The sequence below is a fragment of the Arachis hypogaea genome, chromosome 2 (genome assembly GCF_003086295.3).
Source record: "Arachis hypogaea cultivar Tifrunner chromosome 2, arahy.Tifrunner.gnm2.J5K5, whole genome shotgun sequence".
NCBI classification, from domain to species: Eukaryota; Viridiplantae; Streptophyta; class Magnoliopsida; order Fabales; family Fabaceae; genus Arachis; species Arachis hypogaea.
Window position 1 is genome coordinate 2,713,681 of NC_092037.1, and position 18,921 is coordinate 2,732,601.

Here is an 18,921-nt window from a genome sequence, read left to right on the forward strand (position 1 = left end):
GGTTGTAGATTCGTGTCACTAAGTCATGAGAAGAACAAGAAAATTATTTTTAATAAATTTTTAGTATATAAAACTTAATATTATCACTCAGTCATGTATTTTTTTATTTTTTTTTACCAACAAGAATCTAGATAGTTGATGGTTTAGATGATTTCCTTTAAGTATTTGATAAGTTTTTCTAACTAATTAGCATTAGCATTAAAATCATCATTGGAGGATGAATTGAATGCATGATTTTGAATAAACTTTTTCTTTTGACTTTAGTTGTCTGATTTTGGAGTTTAAACAAACTTCCATACATGCTTTCAATTGATCTAAACAATGTAAATAAAACGATTTAAGTATTAACCTTGTCAAACTATTAAAAGTTTTCATGTCAAATACGGATAAGGGATTCAGGTCCCCTTAAGTTTTGATTTCCATTTCTAAACATTTCAATAGCAGATTTTTCAGCTCATAAAACAACTTGGGGAAAATATTGAGGATCCCCTTATATTATAACTAAGGCAATAGTTAATATTCCAAAGTCCGTGCTAGACAACTCTATTTATAGTAGTAACAACCTATAATAACAAACTGGTAATGACTAAGCTAGTGTTATTAGTGTAAAATTGTGGAACCAATTGAAAATGTGTCTGCATATCAATAAAATAATGTGGGCTTTAGTGTTCGGTTCTTGTTCTTTACTTGTTTTGTCCATAATATTGGTGAGAGTTCCATCACAACATAAAAAAAGAACATAAATTTTTATCAATGGATACACACAAAAAAAAGAGTACTTTAAGAGATGCTACTTGTGTAAAGGTTTCAATTTAAAGCTATGGTTTTGAGTATCTACATTATTCCCATCTCATGATAAGTACTTCAAGGCATCTTTCTTTGAATTGTTATCAACAGAAAAAATTTGCTCACTAGTTTGTTGAAGGTACAATGAAGATAGAGTAATACTCTTACACTGTGTTGTTCTTATAATCCAAAAGAACAATTTAAAACTCAATCAATATCTTAAAAGATAGAAGTTATTGAATGAAATGAAAATTTGACCTTGAATTATCATGATTCATGAGGCTCTAAAAAGCAAGGGAGAAAAAATGAAGAGAATCCAGACAAGCCCAGTACAATAATGTTGGAATATTCTTATGTGACTGGTGGAAATTGTTTCTCACTGTTATTGCACATGCTACAATCCTTACCAAAATTCTTAAATGCTAAAATGCTTAGCTACATGGTACTAAGGAATTTATGATCCTAGGACTTGGAATCATATTTCATTCTTCAACATCTAATGTTCTTTTCCAAGAAAAAAAGGTCTGTTCAGGTACATTTAATCTTTTAACCACCAATTTCTCATCAACAACTGGTAATTATAATAAATTTAAAACACTAAAAATTATAACCTAATAATAGTATAAGAATGTCTCCCCTCCTAACCTTTTTGTTCAGAAGTGCGAGTAGCTGCTTAATCAACTTCAGCAGAAATTTAGACCAGGCAACAAGACAAACTTTTATTATGTAAAATATATGTAAATGCATGAAACCATAAAGTAAAAGCTGCATGGCTTTATTGGTTTATATACACCACCATACACACAATCCTAAGTCCCTACTTGTATATACTACATTGTAGAAAGGAGAGCTTTCAAAGCATAACACACAAAACCTGAAAACCACTCAGCAGACTGTACATCATAGCCTCCAGAAGTTAACAAAGACACTCAAATTGTCCAAGGCATTCCAAGGATATAAATACAAGCCTAACAAGGATTCTTCCTTACCTAAGGTCCTAACCATATGCCTAAATAACTATATATACGGTATTATATACACGTTTGCATCTGCATCCTACATTTTTCTTCTTCTAGCAAAACCTTCTGTCGCTTTCCACCTTCTCAAATGTCTGATTTTGTATGCATCAGAAAATGTTCTCTCCGCCAACACCTTAAGCAGTTAGAACAGCACTCTCAGATTTGAGCAACTTGCTGCAAGGATTGACAAACTTTGCCTCTTCAGAGTTGGCTCCGTATGACGAAAGCAGCCTCTTCTGCATTGTTTAAAAAAAAAGGGAAACAAGAGAATAGCTCAGTACACCATATTATAGTACGCAGGATGAGAGTAAAAATGATGCTGGAAAAGTCTGGAAAATGACCGGACAAAACTCGACCATAGCATGGACAAAGTAATGCACTAAACTTCAGAATAGATTCATCTTTTATCAAATGATTGAAGAATACAATAAAAAATCGACATGCACAGTCACTCTGTTGAAGAAGTACCAAAGTGCCATTTATTGGAAAGGGGAAACAAAACTTACATGATCCTCAAATTCAGGACTCATTAGATTCATGGAGAGGTTTCTCATCAACAACAGTACCTGCAAAAGAGAGCCTTGTGAATAACTCAAGCAGAGGGGCCATGAATTTAAACCATAATATCAGACTTCCCTTGTAACCTTGAATCTTTACACGCTGCAGAAAAAAAGGAATGATATGGAGGCAAGGCAAGGGAAGGACTAGAGAATAATTACCGTTTCCATATTTATTGGGTCCATCTGTTTCAGCCTCTGGAGATGATTAGTCGAATTTGGATCAAATACACTGCCAATGAAGCTGTAGACTTGTGCAAAATCTGGCATAACTGCATAGAACAGATGAATTTGTCAACAGGGCAATCAACCATCATATAATATATAGTATGAAACAGATGCATAACAAATGACTACAATGCACAATTCAAACACTATAGCTGCAAAAACAAGAACCAAAAACCATTAGTTGCAGTTTAAATACCATCCCAACCTTTAATTGGCTTGGCCTGGTTTCTTTGTTCAAACCCATTGTTACTTGGCCAAGTTGGAGGGGTGTTCTCATTACTGCTGCTATAGCAACAAGTAAGAGGAACAGCTTGTCCAGCTCCAGCCAATCCTATATCATCTGTCAAAACAAAAAGTTCAGCAAAAGCCTCCTCATATTTTAATATTGAAATGTCAAAAGGTGGCATTGAGGTAAAATAAAGACCTTTAGTTGCTGGTGGCACATTGCTTGGGGGCACATTGCTTGGTGGCATGGTGTTATAATTCCAAGATGATAAAGGCACACTGGTTACTGGAGTTCCTAGCACAGATGATGAATCCGGGCTATAAATGTATGCAGGTTCAATGAAAGCTGAGGAAGATTGCAATGGCCCAGTGACATGGGATGCAGTAGGAGCTGATAAAATGCAGAAGTAGAAACCAGTGTTAATTTAAATACTACGCAACAGAAAGAAACAAGAAATGCATGAAATGTAGATAGATGCTAACCACTCTTGGGAGCTTTTTGAGGGTATGGATGAGAAGCTTTTCTCTTTGGCCGAGGGGGAGGTACATGTTCACTTGTTCCATTCTTCTGGACTTTAAGGAAATATTTTTGTGCATGACTCCGTATCTGCCAAGAAGTAGGAGAAGCAAAGTTGATTCTACATTTGTTCATGGAAGGATGAAGAGAGGATAGAAATAAGACCACACAATGAATGTTTAGACATTTCAAAAGAAGAAAATTGATGAAGCACGCACATACATTATATAATACAATATAATCTAATATACAGCATTTCCTCAGGTGACCGAGGAAACAAATTACAAGTGTGTATTCCTATTCCTGTAAATAGATTTGTTTTTAAGGGAAAACATAAGAAACAAAGTGAATAGCACCAATCATCACATATAACTGAATAAATTTAACAAAATACATTATTTGAAATTCAAAAATAAGCAATCATGTTAAATAATGAACAAAATATAAAGTCAATCATTCTCACTGTCTAGACAGAAACCAAAACTACCCAGCAATCATCAGTAACTACTTCTCTGCTCTTCTAAATTTTATTTTTCAGTAACACTAATAATTACCTGGATAACCGTTTTTGAGCCGACAAATGCTTCAATCTTCTTCCAATCACGATCAAATCTGAAACCAATCAAGAGAAATATAGAAGGAAATAAGCAAAACAAGACCATCAAGAAAATAACACATTATATAACAGGCACCAATTTTTTTTGGATAGCGTAATTCAATCTCATAAAGTGGTGAATCCCAATCCTATGGCTTCGCCTAAAACTCAAACCAATGACTAATTTTCTGATACTTGTATGAAATGAAAGAATCCATGACTTGTAAACCCTATTTCTTTCAATTCTTAATTTTAGCAGAATCTTATAGTTATTTAAATTATAAAGAACAAGAAAATAATTTTATGCTCCGTGTTTCAGAAGCAGATTTCGTGCATTCCCAGCTCACAAGAGGTGTGAGATTGAAAGCACCAATGGTTTTGGTAGTGATGTGGTAACAAAGGGGGACTTCTAGTACAAGGTACACTAACTCCATAAGCACACCTTTGCAGTGCTATGCTATGCATTCACAAGGGATGCATATCCTCTAAGGCTCACTACCAAACAGTTCCTACGGTTTAACCCTCAAAAACTAAAAAACCTATACTTTTTTTGGGGTGGGGGGACGGAACCCTAGCAACCAAACTGTGATAAACAATATAAGGAAGAAGGAAATAAGTAAAGGACTGAGACCCCAAATTGGTATACAGTGTTAACAATATAATCATTTTTACATGATCAATCAACCACGTGTTCCTTTTATCATTCAATGAGTTCAAAGTCATCACACGAGATATCAAACTCGCTAATCAACATGAAAAACACACATTTGGTTTAGATTTAGCTCACTTGCAGCTCAAAATATGATCTATTATCTAAAGTTTCCTGAGATAACTTTCAACAAGGGGGAGAAAATTTATTACTTCCCTGAAATCGGCTATATCAAACATAATTTTACTAAATTCAATAAAAAAAATTTTGAAATTCCAAAAACTCAATCACCAATCCACACAATCTTAATTATCCATAAAATTCAATAATTAGGGAAGTAGGAGGTGGTGGGGAAGAGATACTAAAGAAATAACCAATTCTCACCATTCATCTTCATCCTAATCCAAACATTTAACCAGTATCAAACTTTACCTAATACACAAACAAAATCAGATATCCCAAAACCATAAAAATCCAATTTTTATATTCAATTAAAACCGAAAATATAAAGAATTTCAAAAACTTACAATTGAAGAGCTTCTAGAAACTTGTCATGCTCCTGCTCGGTCCAGCTCTCCCTAGACTTAGTAATCGTGTAGGGTTTCCGGATCTTCTTACTCGGATCCTCCGCCACGTTAACGGCGGAAGACGCAGCTGATGGCACGGTTGCCGGAGCATGCTGCGGCGGAGGCGGCGGCGGCATCGGATTAACGCCGGGAAGTCCCATATTGGACGAAGAAGGATCGAAGAAGTAAAATCCTTGAGCTGGGTTCGGATTCACCGACACCATCAAGTAACCCTTAGAATTCAATCAGAACCAAAAATCGAAGTACAACTCCGATTGCGTTTCAGATTTTCCTTCTCTTCTTTTTAGGGTGTGTGACTGTGTCAGTGGGTTTTCCAACAAACTCTGCGTCTGCTTGTTTCTGATGTCCGTTATCGTTTTTGGATCGCAAATTTGTGTGTGTCGTAATCTTTCGTTTCTCTCGAATCGAAATGGGAGGCTCAGGTTTTATAGAGGAAAATGGCGGTGTGAAATGTCTATAATACCCTCAGCACATGGCTTCTATACATATAATGAGTGGCCGTGGCGGTTTCTCTTTTCGGGAATTTACGTACAAACTTTTAAATGAATGTTAGAATATTATATTATTTGAGTTATAATCCGTTAGTACATTATTATAATATTTATATTAAATAAAAATTAAAAAGTATATTATATATATACTAAGAGAAATCAAAAGTATTTTGGTAATGATAAGTCATTGATATAAAATATATATTAAAATATAAATAAATATTAAAAATAAATTAAAATATATATGTATTTATACATAAATATATTAGTGTTTAATTTTAGTGATTAATTTTAAATTACAAATAGTATTTTTGTAAAAATGATATGAGATGATAAAATTATTTTTATAGAAATTTTTTTACTTCAATTTCTTAAAACTATATCGTTATTTAAAAATAAAAGTGAATATGTGTAAATATTATTAATAATTTGGAAAATAAGTAAATAACAAATAAAAATATTACAATTATTATAAAATAATGAAGAGAATACTTTGTGTTTTAGTATTTATTTTTTATGAAACATAAATTTTCTCATAATAAAAAAAATAAAAATAAGAAGAAGAAGTATGGTCCTAATTTGTTATATTCATTAAAAGCATTATGAAATTGAGAGTCATAAGAAGAATTCCCCATGTCATATATTCTTAAGGCTAGTCACAAGCTTAGTTTATATTAATATAATAGGTTTTAATTTTTTTTTTTCATATGTTGTAAATGTAAAAGAATAAATATAAATTGATATTATGTAATCCTATTTGATTTAATCATTAATTATTTTAAAAATATAAGGCTATGTAATTTAATATGATGACATGCCTTACATTTGTGTTTATATTTAATTAGTGAATAATAATTACACATTTAAGAAATATATGCATTGATGCATGGTATTTAGCCTACAATTCTAAGAATTTGATAATGTTTCCTACTAAATAAACTATTTAGTGATTTGAATGCATTGTATCAATGCCTAACTTCCTAATTAGGACCTTCTCTTCTTATCCTTTATATTATAAACTTGGTATGTGTAAATTAGGCTCAAAACGTGTTAGGAATAGATAGGTAAGAGAAATATTCCATATCAATATATATAAAACTAATTTTTACTATGTTTTTATTTCCTTAGAGTTTAGGCTCTAGTTATATAAATAATTATAAAATGTTCAAGAGAGAAAAATATGATTGACTCATTTAAATATTTAATATTTTGGTTTACTCATTTAATATTTTGGATTGATTAGCTTTAATTTCTCATAAAATATTACGATGGTGTTATATGTATATTAAAAATTAATTATCAATTAATTACTGTATAATAAAATAAGTATTTGATATTTTATATTATTTTATTATCATAAACAAAATTAATTATCGTCCATTACAAGTATTTTAGTTAATTTTTGTTGTATATAAAATATTTTTATAAAACAAATTGTGAAAACTCAAGTGAAGTCGATTTCACGTGAAGTTGATATATATCTGAGAGCTGTTAGATGAAAATCTAGTCAAATTAGTTAAATTATCTAATTGTTCTCAACTATCAATTTCACGTGTAGTCACTGCACCTGAATTTCCACTAAAACAAATTACACAATTTGTATCAACTTAAGGGATATATATTAATATAATTAAGTACTAGTAATAACACAAAGTTTGCTCATAATTTAGTACGACAACTTGAAACTTAGAAACTAATACTGCTACCATGGCCGAAAACATTGTAATAGTGTAATAATATGAATGGAAGAGTAGCTTTAAAGATCCTAAGTTGACTAATTATATTTTGAATGAAAATGATATAATAATATTAATATCCAATAGTCTTTAACATAGTATATCCGAATTCTAAAGTGATAATTAAAATTGTGGGGTAATTGAAACGTAAGGAGAAATGCAATATCGAAAAGTATATTACTTTAGCTTTGAGAAGGTTTAACTTTAGGCTCCATAAATTTTAGCTTAAGAAACAACTTTTTTTCCATGTGTCAACAAAATAATCTATGTTGCAACTTGCTTTAATACAAGTATATCCATGATTAGTATTATTTTACTATTATCGTTATCATTAAAAATATTAAATAAACAAGGTGCTAAAGAAAAATTAAATAAAATTAAAAATTAATTTTTAAAGGTTAGAACGTGGAAGGTTTGGAACTTTGGATGCTTTTGAAGGCTACAATTTACAAGCCAATATATGCTACAAAGTCTATCTAAAACTATATATTAATTTTAAAATAGATCGAAAAAAAATTTTAAATAGTCCTGACAATTATTTTAAAAGATAATAAAATCTTTAATAAAAAAAACTCAACCTAGCCTCTAAATTTTATTTTTATGAGATTAATTAATTTCTGTATAAAAAAAAGTCAATGTTATTTTTTGTTTGTACAGGGACTAATCAATCTCAAAAAAAAAATCAAAGACCAAATTAAGTATTTTTTTTTTTCGAATTTCGTTATCCTTTCAAAATAATTATCAGAAATCAGATAAGATATTCATTCAAATAGATCATCTTATTAACAAATTCTTTAAGTATATATGGTCAACATAATTAATAAAAAAAATTCTCATTACAAATAGAAGCTTTTAATATATCTGAAATTTTTCATTTTTTATTTTCTTTTAATAAAAAAGAGTATTTTTTATATCTTAAAAACAATTATTAGCTAAATCATTTTAATATTAAATATATAAAAAAATGTTATTAAATACTCTAAAAAATTAATAATTCAATAATTTTAATTATTATTTTTTATTACAAAATATATATAATTAAATTAAAAACTAAATCTATTAAAACATTAATATTTCTAGAACACCTAATCATTTTTCAATTTATAGATGTAGGCATTATTGTCTCACACATAGAAGTTGTAGTGTTTGGAAATGTCATGTGGGTGAGATACTAAGATTCTGACAGCAAAATATAATATTGAAACAAGATAAATTTAGTGGTGACTGGTGAACATTGAGGACTCAGTGAGGTACGAAATTACCTTTATACCCCTATCCTTGTACTATTTATATATAGGAGTTACCGGACAAAGCTTAGTACCTTCACTTTGAAGTGTTCTAGACTTCTAGTTTTGTCTAGAAGTACAAAAGGATAACTAATCGTGTTGAAATAGGTATTGTCATAGAATCATAGCTCCAATTTTATATTCACAATTGATATAATAAGAGGGTTACACTTGAACTTGAGGGTTTTTTTTATAGGGAAGTAAAAGTAGTGATATACCTTAGCATTGTAATTTTTGTTGTTTTTTAAAAGTGTGAAAGATACATAAATTATAAATTGGAGGGTCTGATTTCTATATTTAAAAATTTTTAATTTTTTTTAATAAAATCTCTCAGTTCGATTTCTGTACTCTCACAAATTCTTCGCTCCGATTTTATAAATCTCTCAGTACAATTTCTGTATCCTCACAAATCGGATCCGATTTCTATATTTCTCACAAATAAGACAGTCCAATTTTTATTTATCTAATTAAACGATTCTATATTTGAGAATAACACTCCATCAACCCACATTTTAAAAAAACACCGTTATTACTCTAATATCAAAAACAAAATCTTCTGAACTTGATAGATTCTATAAATAAAAAATTTTAACCGTATTGACATATCAGTATTTAAGTCACTTCTAATGTAATTTTAGTTATAAAAAATATATATAATATATAATTAAAATTAACAGTAAAAAATATTGATATTTAGTATATTGATATATTTAAAAAAATTTAATTCTATATATTTCAATAATTTTATCTTTAATTATAATTCATTAGTTAGGTTTGTATTTGAGTTTGAAATTTTACAAATAACTCTTCTTCTTTTATACAAGTTTTAGGAATAATATTTTATTTTTATTATTTTTACTAAAATTTATAGAAGGCAAAGAAGGCCACTTAACAATTAGATAATAAGAGTGGGAAAGGTATTAATCGATTCACTTGGATTGAATTAATTTTCATTATTATTCATCTCTTGGAAATCATAAAAGTAAGACATGTCAATTGACAATTATAGCAACATTAAGTCCTACTATTGGTACAAACTTTTGATGATAAATATTAAAAGGTTTACAATTTAGAAAGATTTGCGTTTAGCTTATGAACATGCATGTTTAGATATTTTTTTGACTTATTATACAAAACAATGGCTAAGAAAAATTTAGGATTAATAATCAAAAGTTTGAATAGTTTGGTGGAATTTCTTTTTTTTTTTTCTGTTTTGGTGGGAGAGAGGGTATTCTAGAATTGAAAAAAATAAAGTGAAAAAATAAAAATTTAATTATTATTAAATTTATCATTTTTGTTATTTGTAAGTTTTATTATTTTGATTTAAAAATAATTAAAAACTCATTTTTTATTTTATTGAATTTTTATTTTAAAACAACTTATCATAAAAATAGTAGAATTTCTATTTTATTTTTTTTCAACAAGAATTTATTTGAGTTGACACTAGCAAATGGTATGTGGGCCCAAGGAAATGAGGATTCCATTGATTTGCACATGATATTATGGTCCAAAAAAGTCATATCAATCACGAGGTTACAACTTTGGGTGGCCCATAAAAATTAAGCCATATGCTTCATAATTACGCCTTCACTCTTTGCATTCAAGCAAAGTTTGTGTCCTTCCACTTTCATGTCCCATAAATTTGAACGTCTAAAGTTACTAACATATATATATGCTTTTGATCTGTCTCTCAGATTAATCTCATTCTTAATTTATTCATATAGTTAAAGTAAGTGTTCATTTTTCCTTTCCAGATTCACTAGTGTTCAGTTGATCTGATTCTAGTATTCATTCTTAATGGTTGTTATATGTACAAGGCAAAAAATTCTTGACACTTACTTAAATGGACAAATGAGCTGATTATTCGACTAATGTTTAGAATAACTTATTCAACCGAAATTTAAACCGCATTTGTACTTTAAAGAAGTGCTAAAAGCCTAAAACAATTGAGAGTGATATAAGCTTTTGAAAAAATTACTTTGAGAAGAATACAATTAACATTTACTTTTAAGTTTTAAAAAATTTAAGATTGAAATAACTAATTTTTTCCTTTCATTATTTCAAAAATCATATTTTAAATAAGAATAAAATATATTTTTTATCCTCGAAGTTCGATAAAAATGTTAAAAATTTTCCTAAATTTCATTTTATTTCAATTTTATTCCAAAAATTTTTAATTTGAGTTAAATATATTTTTGACCGCTAATTTTTCAAAATAATTAGGACCAATTCAACAATAATTTCACAAGAACAACCTTCAACGCAAGCAAATCAAGCATATTTTTCATGCATTTTTATTGGATTGATTTTAATTTTTTTGAAAAATTAACAGTTATGAGTATATTTCCTGCAAATCAAAAACTTTTGGAACAAAATTAAAAAAATAAAACTTAAGAGTATTTTTATAAATTTTACCAAATTTTAGAGATAAAAAATATACTTTACCCTTTAAACCATTGTTTTGGTTTTGATATAATAATAATAATAATAAATATATTCTTAATTACCATAGAGCACAATAAAGAAGGTGATGAAAAGTTGAGTTAGGTAGAAGTAAGAACTTTTATTTTTATTTTTATTTTTTACTATTAGTTTTTTTTTCAATTCAATGGTAAAAGGGAGATTGCAGACACTTAACCATATTTCTAGACTTCCCTTGAAAAGCCTTGTTAGTCATGTCTATGGAACAAAGGTATATGAAATTTCAAGGAAAATAAAATTTCCAATTCCAAAATCACTTCCTCATCTCATCACAATATTCAAATAAAACTAGAAAACTTGATTAAAAAAAAACCTTGTCCTATAGGCTATGATGAGGTATAAATGCAGAAAACCTATATTAATGTATAAAAAATGAGAATAAAAATGATCAAAATGGTTGAGACTCAAGAGTTTGATGAATAATTTTTTTCCAAACACTATAAATGCTTGCAAAAATTGAGCTCTAAAGACTAAAATTGTTTAAACAATATATAATATCTACAAGACTAATAAACAAATAAAATCTCGGATACATATGCTCAGTGTCAAAACTCAGTAACTCACACACACCACACCCTCAACAATCTTCTTGCATTTCTCTCTATTTTTTTCATATCTATTATGGTGGAGGATCAGATAGAATTTACAGCATACTGTAAAACCAACAGATCACAGCGATACATCAACATATACCAGCAAGACAAGGCTATAGAACAAAACCATTCACAAACTCCACTTATCTACAAAATTAACATTTTGTGCATTCAAGTATATCTTGCTTTCTTGGGGGTTCTACTTTTGACACTTTCATCTATAGGAAAGTCCTATTATCATCGATCGGAGCTACGAAGTATCCTCCTTTTGCTATTTTATTTTTCTTTTTTTGTGCTTATCTTGAAACTAGAACGATGGAATTTGTTGTTACCGGTCAGAAGAATCTCCTTCTAAAGTTCCTGGTTGTCGTTTGATAGGAACGCATGAGGAGACCAACGCCAATTCCAATCCCTACACACATCCCAAGGCCGATTCCAACACCAACTCTAACACCGGCATTAAACCACGAAAGTTGTCCGTCCTCACCAAGATACATCTCTTGAGGATAGAAACCATGGCCCATCATCTTACCATCAGGATCATAGTCATCGGCATCCGGCCCTGTTATCTGCACAAATATCATCCATGTTAATATTAATATCAGGAGTTCCAACTAGCTTGTCCAAAATCCATTACTGAAAATGTGGGAATTGCGCTCTAACCAAACACTAAAAACTAGTGGTGCATACCATCTTGACCAACGAAAAGCGAAAAAGCTTACTTTGATGATTAAGTGAGACAAATATAAACATTATGCTAGTTGTTGCTAAGGTACACCTATGGGAATGGTATTGGCATCCAAGGTGATTGGTCAAGATAGTACTGGTCGGTCGTTTACACCAAAAAAATGTTCAAAATTTATGACACCATAAGTAGAAAACAAAAATTCTTTATCATGGCACTAAAAGCATATGAACCAATGAGAAAAGGAGCTATTGCATTCAATCAAACATATGGCTTGAAATAGTGATCCCAGTTGATGGCAGAAACAGTCATAAAAAACACATACATATGGCTTGAAATCGACATATGCAATAACAAATCCTTTAAATTCCACGCGCATGAAAAAACACAAGCATGACTCCATGCAAAGGAACAAACAAAATCACTAAATAATCACACTAATGTTATTCCTAAACACTTTCAAGCAGTTAAGGAATCATGCGAAGAAGATTCAAATACTTACAGAAACATTGCTTATAAAATATAAAGAAACAGACACTCCTAATTGCAAAGCAAACCAACTAAATTAATCTGACAACCTACACAGAAAATCATCTGAGACGCCAGCACTTCCAATCACATCCATAATTCATCATCAAAAACAACCACCACCACCTAGCCTTTACTCCACTATGTGGAAATCAAACAACTTTTATATTGCACCATCATAAACCCTATCTTCAAACTATTAGAACCTAGAACCTTTCCAATGGTTTTTCCTCTAGAACTTTACCGTGTTAGCCTATTAGCTCCTCTCCATCGTTTCTGTATCCAAACCACCTAAGACACGATTCTACCATCTTCAAAACAAAACATCAACATTCCTCTCTAATGTCTATTGCATTAATTCCCAAATCCCTAATCCAATTTGGTATAATTTGTCAACTAACTATCCAATACATCATTCACAATTGAAAGATCTTAGAATAAAAATTGGCACACACAAAAACACACCAAAAAGTACCTGCAATTTCCCATTTGGTACCAATGCTTTAACACCCTTGTGCTCCTTCTCCATCACCTCTTCATCTTCAGGTATAGCATCTAAAGTGAAATGCCTTGGCACCCTCCTCCTTGGACTCATCTGAATCGTCTTGCTTAGAATCACCGGCATGCCGGAGCAACACCCTGCAACATAAACCTCGATCGAAGGCGCCGAAACCCCGAGTTTCGGCCTGAAAAAGGCCGAAGAACCCGACCCAACCGAACCAGCCGCCACGTGGCATTCAATGCTCCAACCTGAACCCGAACCAGAACCCGCAGGAGGAACCACACTTCCCCATTGACTCTCCACACGCTCCAAAGACCCGCATAGGAACAACAACCCTTCTTTCTCGTAAACCTCGAACTCCACGCTCCCCGTGGCGCGCACGCTATCGGTGCTGACGTATGTCACCTCGGCCGAGTCCCTATCGACGCGGTCACGGCGAAGAGTGAGCGGCGCCGCCTCCGACGCCGCCGGAACGGGAGAACCGTTGATCTGGAGGGATACGCCGATCTCGCGGTGCGGGTGGCGGAGTACGAGGTGGTCGGGGACGGCGTCGACGAGGCACGGCGAGATTCGGACGTAGAAGAGCCTGATCTCAAGCCACGCCGAATGGTTCAGCGACGGAAACGGAATCGAGTTCGCCGTTTTCGCAATTGCCTCGTCGTTTTGATCCATCTATATCGGAATCAGGAAATTCCGCTTTGAATGTGCAATCGAAGCCCCTTTGGTGAGAATCGAAGCCGGGTGTGTTCAATTTAGGGATTTAATTCAGTTTTCAGGTGCTATTATTATAAGGATCCCGTGAAGAATTTGGGGGAAAGAGAAAAAGTTATGGTTTTGAAGGTGAAATTGGAGACCCTTTTGAGGGAATTGAATCGAGAGCGAAGAAAAAGGGGATGGGTTTTAATTAACTAAAAAAACAAAAAACAAAAAGAAAGATCTTGAGAGAGAGAGAGACAGGGGAAAAGAATGATTATGTTGATGAATTTAGTTATATGATTTGATTATGAGGGTGATTTTTATACTAAAGAGGGTTTTTGTTTTGGTGTGTGAGAAGTGAGAAGATATTAATAGAATCATACGCAGTCAACTCAAGAAGAGAAAGAGAAGGAAGAGACGCGTGTTCTGTTGGGGTGTGATCGGAGAAGTTAGATTTTTCTGTTATGTCTTTGTTTTCTTTTGTGCCTCTCTCTCTCTCTCTCTCTGTCACTTCTTCTGTTTCTTGTGCTCAACTTCAAATTCTGTTTTTCTTTTTCTTATATAATATATTGAAAAATATTGTATACCTTTATTCCTATTTTTAGTAAATTTAATTTGATTATAAATATGCATATACCTTATATATATCTTAATATAAATAGAGATATATAGTCTAACTCTTAAATTAGGTTTAAAATTATATTTAATTCAACAAAAATATTTAATAACAAAAAATTAATTAAAAACAATCAAAATTTATCTTATTTAATATTTATTAATTATTATGTAATAATTAATAAAAATTAAATAAAATAAATTTTACTTTATTTTTTTGGGATATAATCTAAATCATAAGTGTATCTTGTATAGATTTATTTGGATTTTTAATTTATTTTTTAAACACTATAGATAAATATCTTACTACTTGCTTAAAAGTGTCAGAATCTCTCGATTAAAGTGTCAGAATCTCTTGTAATATACTTCTACTTCCTAAGAGATACCAACTCAGAGAAAGGAGATTCTTCCTTAAAAAATTGGATAGGGAGAGCTATGTTCTTTTCTACACTGGGATGACTTCAATTGTGGGCTGAATTTATTTGGGCTTTGTTGGTCCAGTTACTACACTAAGAATTGAAGCCTCTGCATCCAACTTGGACACTACTATCAATTTATCATCATAAATTGGGCCAAGACAAAAAACATGATGCCCAATTCATTTATATCAAACAAAGAAATCATAAGCTTAACCAACTTGGACTAATGAAAAAAAAGAAAACTGAAATTAATAGAGTAGTTAGATTATTTGTTCTTCACTTAAATAAATATGGAAAGATTTGAATTTTGAATTCGGATCCTCTAAATTTTAGATTTTTATTTTAGAGAATAAAGTGAGATTTTTTACTATTGAATGGTTTCTCTCTCATGTATTCTCTTAGTCTCATCTATAAAATAAATAATGATAGACCATACTTTATTTTTTAAAGTTAAATTCAAAATTTAGAGGATTCAAATCTTTAAATTTGCATTGTGTATGTAACAACTCATTAGTTCGTAACAAGCTCTTAAATAAAGCTAAAATTTGTGACGGATTAATCTTTATTTTGTCGAATGAAAGTTACCGTAAGAAGAAAAATGATCATTAACTTATACCAACAATAATATACTATTGGAAGCATTTCAAGTGCACCGGGAGTACCGGTGTACCAGTTGTTTTAACCGTTGATCTGAATTATAAAAAATATATATAATATATATTAATTAAAATCAACGGTTAAAACAACTGGTGCACCGGTGCTCCCTGGTGCACTTGAAATGTTTCCTATACTATTATACTACCAATATTGTGTTGAGTAAACTATATTATTATTGTATTAAAATTGGTATATCGTATGACATATCAAATATTATCATCAAAATTCAAATAAGGGGTTAATGTTCAAATTCGTTCCTAAAAGATTACGCGATTTTCATTTTCGTCTCCGAATGATTTTTTTAATAAAATTAGTCCCTAAAAGATAAACTGTTAGTCAAATTAGTCCTTCCGTCAATTGGATGATGACGTGTCACGTTAAGTGCCACGTGGCATGATGACGTGACACGCCATGTGGCAAGTTAGTAATACGTGGCACGCCACGTGACATGTCAGGCCACGTGTCACTTGACATATAAAAAAGTTTTTTATTAGTCAAAATAGTCCTTGAAAGTTCAGACGTAAGTCATTTTCATCCCTCAAATTTTAAAAATTAGTCAAACTAGTCTTTATATAATTTTTTTATAATATTAAATTTATAATTTTTTTTATACTACTAATTTTAATATTATTTTTTAAATCTTAATAAATAAAATTCTCTTTAAATAAAATAATAAAAATAATTAAAATTTTATAAAGTTATTTTGTCATTTGTATTTTAAAATTTTACATTTTTAAATTGTAATTTTTTATGTGAATTTTTTTATTTAAATGAGTTTATCAAATTATTGTTGATTATATATTAAAAAATTTAATATTTTAAATTTTACTAAATAATATAGTAATTATTTTAAATTTTAAATCTTTTAAATTTCTTAAAATTATAACTTTTATTATTATTTAATTTATATAGTAAAACTCAATAATTGAAAAACTGGTTTATGAAATCCCTTTTTGAATCTTAATATTCTAATATAATTTTTTAAATATTTAATTTAAAACAAAAGGAATTTTATTTTAATACAAAGCATATCTATTTATATAATGTACTAGTGCGGAGTAGCCTGTGTTATGCATAGGTATAATATTTCCTATTTCATTTTATCTCATTGATTTGTGAAATTAAAAGAAAAATTATATAATCTATCTCTAACATATGAAACACACAAAAATTTATTATGATGTTTGCACGTATTACACTTAAGAAGCAATTCGTTTATAATAATAATAATAATAATAATAATAATAATAATAATTAACCAACACATTTTTAATATTTTGTAAAGTTTGGAATTGAAGCAAAATTTGTGGATCTTCTTGAATTTTGACTCTAAGTATCACTACCATTACATCCTATATATAAGTAATATTGTAATGGAAAGAAAAAAGATGTAGTAGAAAAAAATAGTGGTGTAACTTTGTTTATGTTAACATACATAAATTTTGATTTTGAGCATATAACTTTGTTTAGGTTAATAAATACATATATTTTAATTTTGAGTATATATATATATATATTCTAGCAGGATGTAGTAATGTAAGAAAAAGGTTTTAGAATAAGAGAGATTTTAAGAAGAATTAAAGGAGAGAGATAATTTTATGAGAAAAAAATAAAAAAAAATTATATAAGGACTAGTTTGACTAATTTTTAAAATTTGAGGGATGAAAATAACTTACGTCCGGACTTTCAAGGACTATTTTGACTAATAAAAAACTTTTTTATATGTCAAGTGACACGTGTCACTGACCTGTCACGTGGCGTGCCACGTGTTACTGACCTGCCACGTGGCGTGTCACGTCATCATGCCACATGACATTTAATGTGACACGTCATCATCCAATTGACAGAAGGATTAATTTGACTACCAGTTAATCTTTCAGGACTAATTTGATTAAAAAAATTATTCGAAGACGAAAATAAAGATCGCGTGATCTTTTAGGAATGAATTTGAATATTAACCCTCCAAATAAACCTTAATTACAATATTACATAGTGTTGGATTCAAATTCAATTAACTTCGGGGTCATTTTTGTAGCTGATATGTATTGTATTAAGAATAAAATTTTTCAGATAAAATTATAGAAATCCATGTTAAAATGGGCAGGAAAAATAGATAAAAGTATAGAAGAATTAAACATCCAAATCCGTTGGTAACTCCCATAATTATTGTACATTATATGGTTATGCACACTATAAAATCTCACAAGACTATAAAATCTCAAAACTGGAAATTCATCCAAAATAAAAAGCCGAAAAATTAGTAGGAAAATGTTTGTAGGGACAAAGAAATGAGTGAGCATGACTCAGCTAACAGTCTGACACTGACTCATTGGGCTCCAAAACTTAACCTCACAAAGTATTTTTGCATGTTAAAAATAAATCAATGATTTGATATGATAAACTAACTATTTCACATAATATGTACTTATATTTTTCATCTTTACACAAAAATTAATTTAATTATCTTCATGTGAATAGCTAACAATAATAAATAGAGTTAATACTTGAATTAATTTTTAAAGTTATATTCGCACAAAATTTTAATTTACTCAATTTGATATTTTATTTTAGCGTTCTTGATTTATGTTAATCTTTAATTCTATTTTTTATCACAAAATTATTAATGATATAGAGAAATAAACCGATGATTATCACACTAAATAGTATAAAATTATCTGGTATGGCTATTAAAATTTTTTACTTTAATTTATTTTTTAGATTATATCTAAAACACTTTAAGTAAAATTAGAATCTTAGTTTAAAAATTTGATAAGGAAAAAATTGAGGTAATAAAATTTTAATACCACATCAAATAGTTGTTAACACTTAACAAGTTCAACGTGACAGCTCACAGCTGTTAGCATGTCATTAACGTGGTGAAAATTAAGTTAGAGAACAACATGGCTTTTTTTATTTAAATAAATAAAATAATTATAATAATTATCGAAATAAATAATTTAAAAAATATTTATTAAAATAAATACTTCTCTTATTTTATTTATAGCGTAAAAGAGATAAAAAAAATATTTATTTTGGTAAATATTTTTTAATTTATTTATTTCGTAATTA

General features: G+C 29.8%; 2 protein-coding genes across 2 annotated transcripts; both read right to left on the bottom strand.

The window, feature by feature from the left end:
- Window positions 1-1,479: 1,479 nt before the first annotated feature.
- On the bottom strand, window positions 1,480-5,622 carry LOC112732824 (protein REVEILLE 5). Its single transcript, XM_025781640.3, has 8 exons — window positions 5,104-5,622; window positions 3,887-3,944; window positions 3,299-3,422; window positions 3,015-3,206; window positions 2,796-2,930; window positions 2,525-2,634; window positions 2,312-2,371; window positions 1,480-2,041 (listed from the first exon to the last, which is right to left on the bottom strand). The coding sequence occupies exons 1-8, from the start codon at window positions 5,364-5,366 to the stop codon at window positions 1,940-1,942; spliced, it is 1,044 nt and encodes a 347-aa protein (XP_025637425.1). The 5' UTR covers window positions 5,367-5,622; the 3' UTR covers window positions 1,480-1,939.
- Window positions 5,623-11,568: 5,946 nt separating this feature from the next.
- On the bottom strand, window positions 11,569-14,698 carry LOC112732838 (uncharacterized protein At1g01500). The gene is made up of 2 exons (XM_025781648.2): window positions 13,439-14,698; window positions 11,569-12,319 (listed from the first exon to the last, which is right to left on the bottom strand). Exons 1-2 carry the CDS (start codon window positions 14,135-14,137, stop codon window positions 12,086-12,088), a joined length of 933 nt encoding a protein of 310 aa, XP_025637433.1. The 5' UTR covers window positions 14,138-14,698; the 3' UTR covers window positions 11,569-12,085.
- Between the last annotated feature and the right edge of the window lie 4,223 nt (window positions 14,699-18,921).

Bases quoted from the DNA above. Each gene is read 5' to 3' on its own strand.
- LOC112732824 (XM_025781640.3), bottom strand. From the start codon at position 5,366: ATGGTGTCGGTGAATCCGAACCCAGCTCAAGGATTTTACTTCTTCGAT. The intron at 3,945-5,103 runs GTAAGTTTTTGA...GATTGGTTTCAG, and splicing joins TTTCTAGAAGCTCTTCAATT to ATTTGATCGTGATTGGAAGA. The intron at 2,042-2,311 runs GTAAGTTTTGTT...TAAACAATGCAG, and splicing joins GTCCTGAATTTGAGGATCAT to AAGAGGCTGCTTTCGTCATA.
- LOC112732838 (XM_025781648.2), bottom strand. From the start codon at position 14,137: ATGGATCAAAACGACGAGGCAATTGCGAAAACGGCGAACTCGATTCCG. The intron at 12,320-13,438 runs GTACTTTTTGGT...ATATTTGTGCAG, and splicing joins TACCAAATGGGAAATTGCAG to ATAACAGGGCCGGATGCCGA.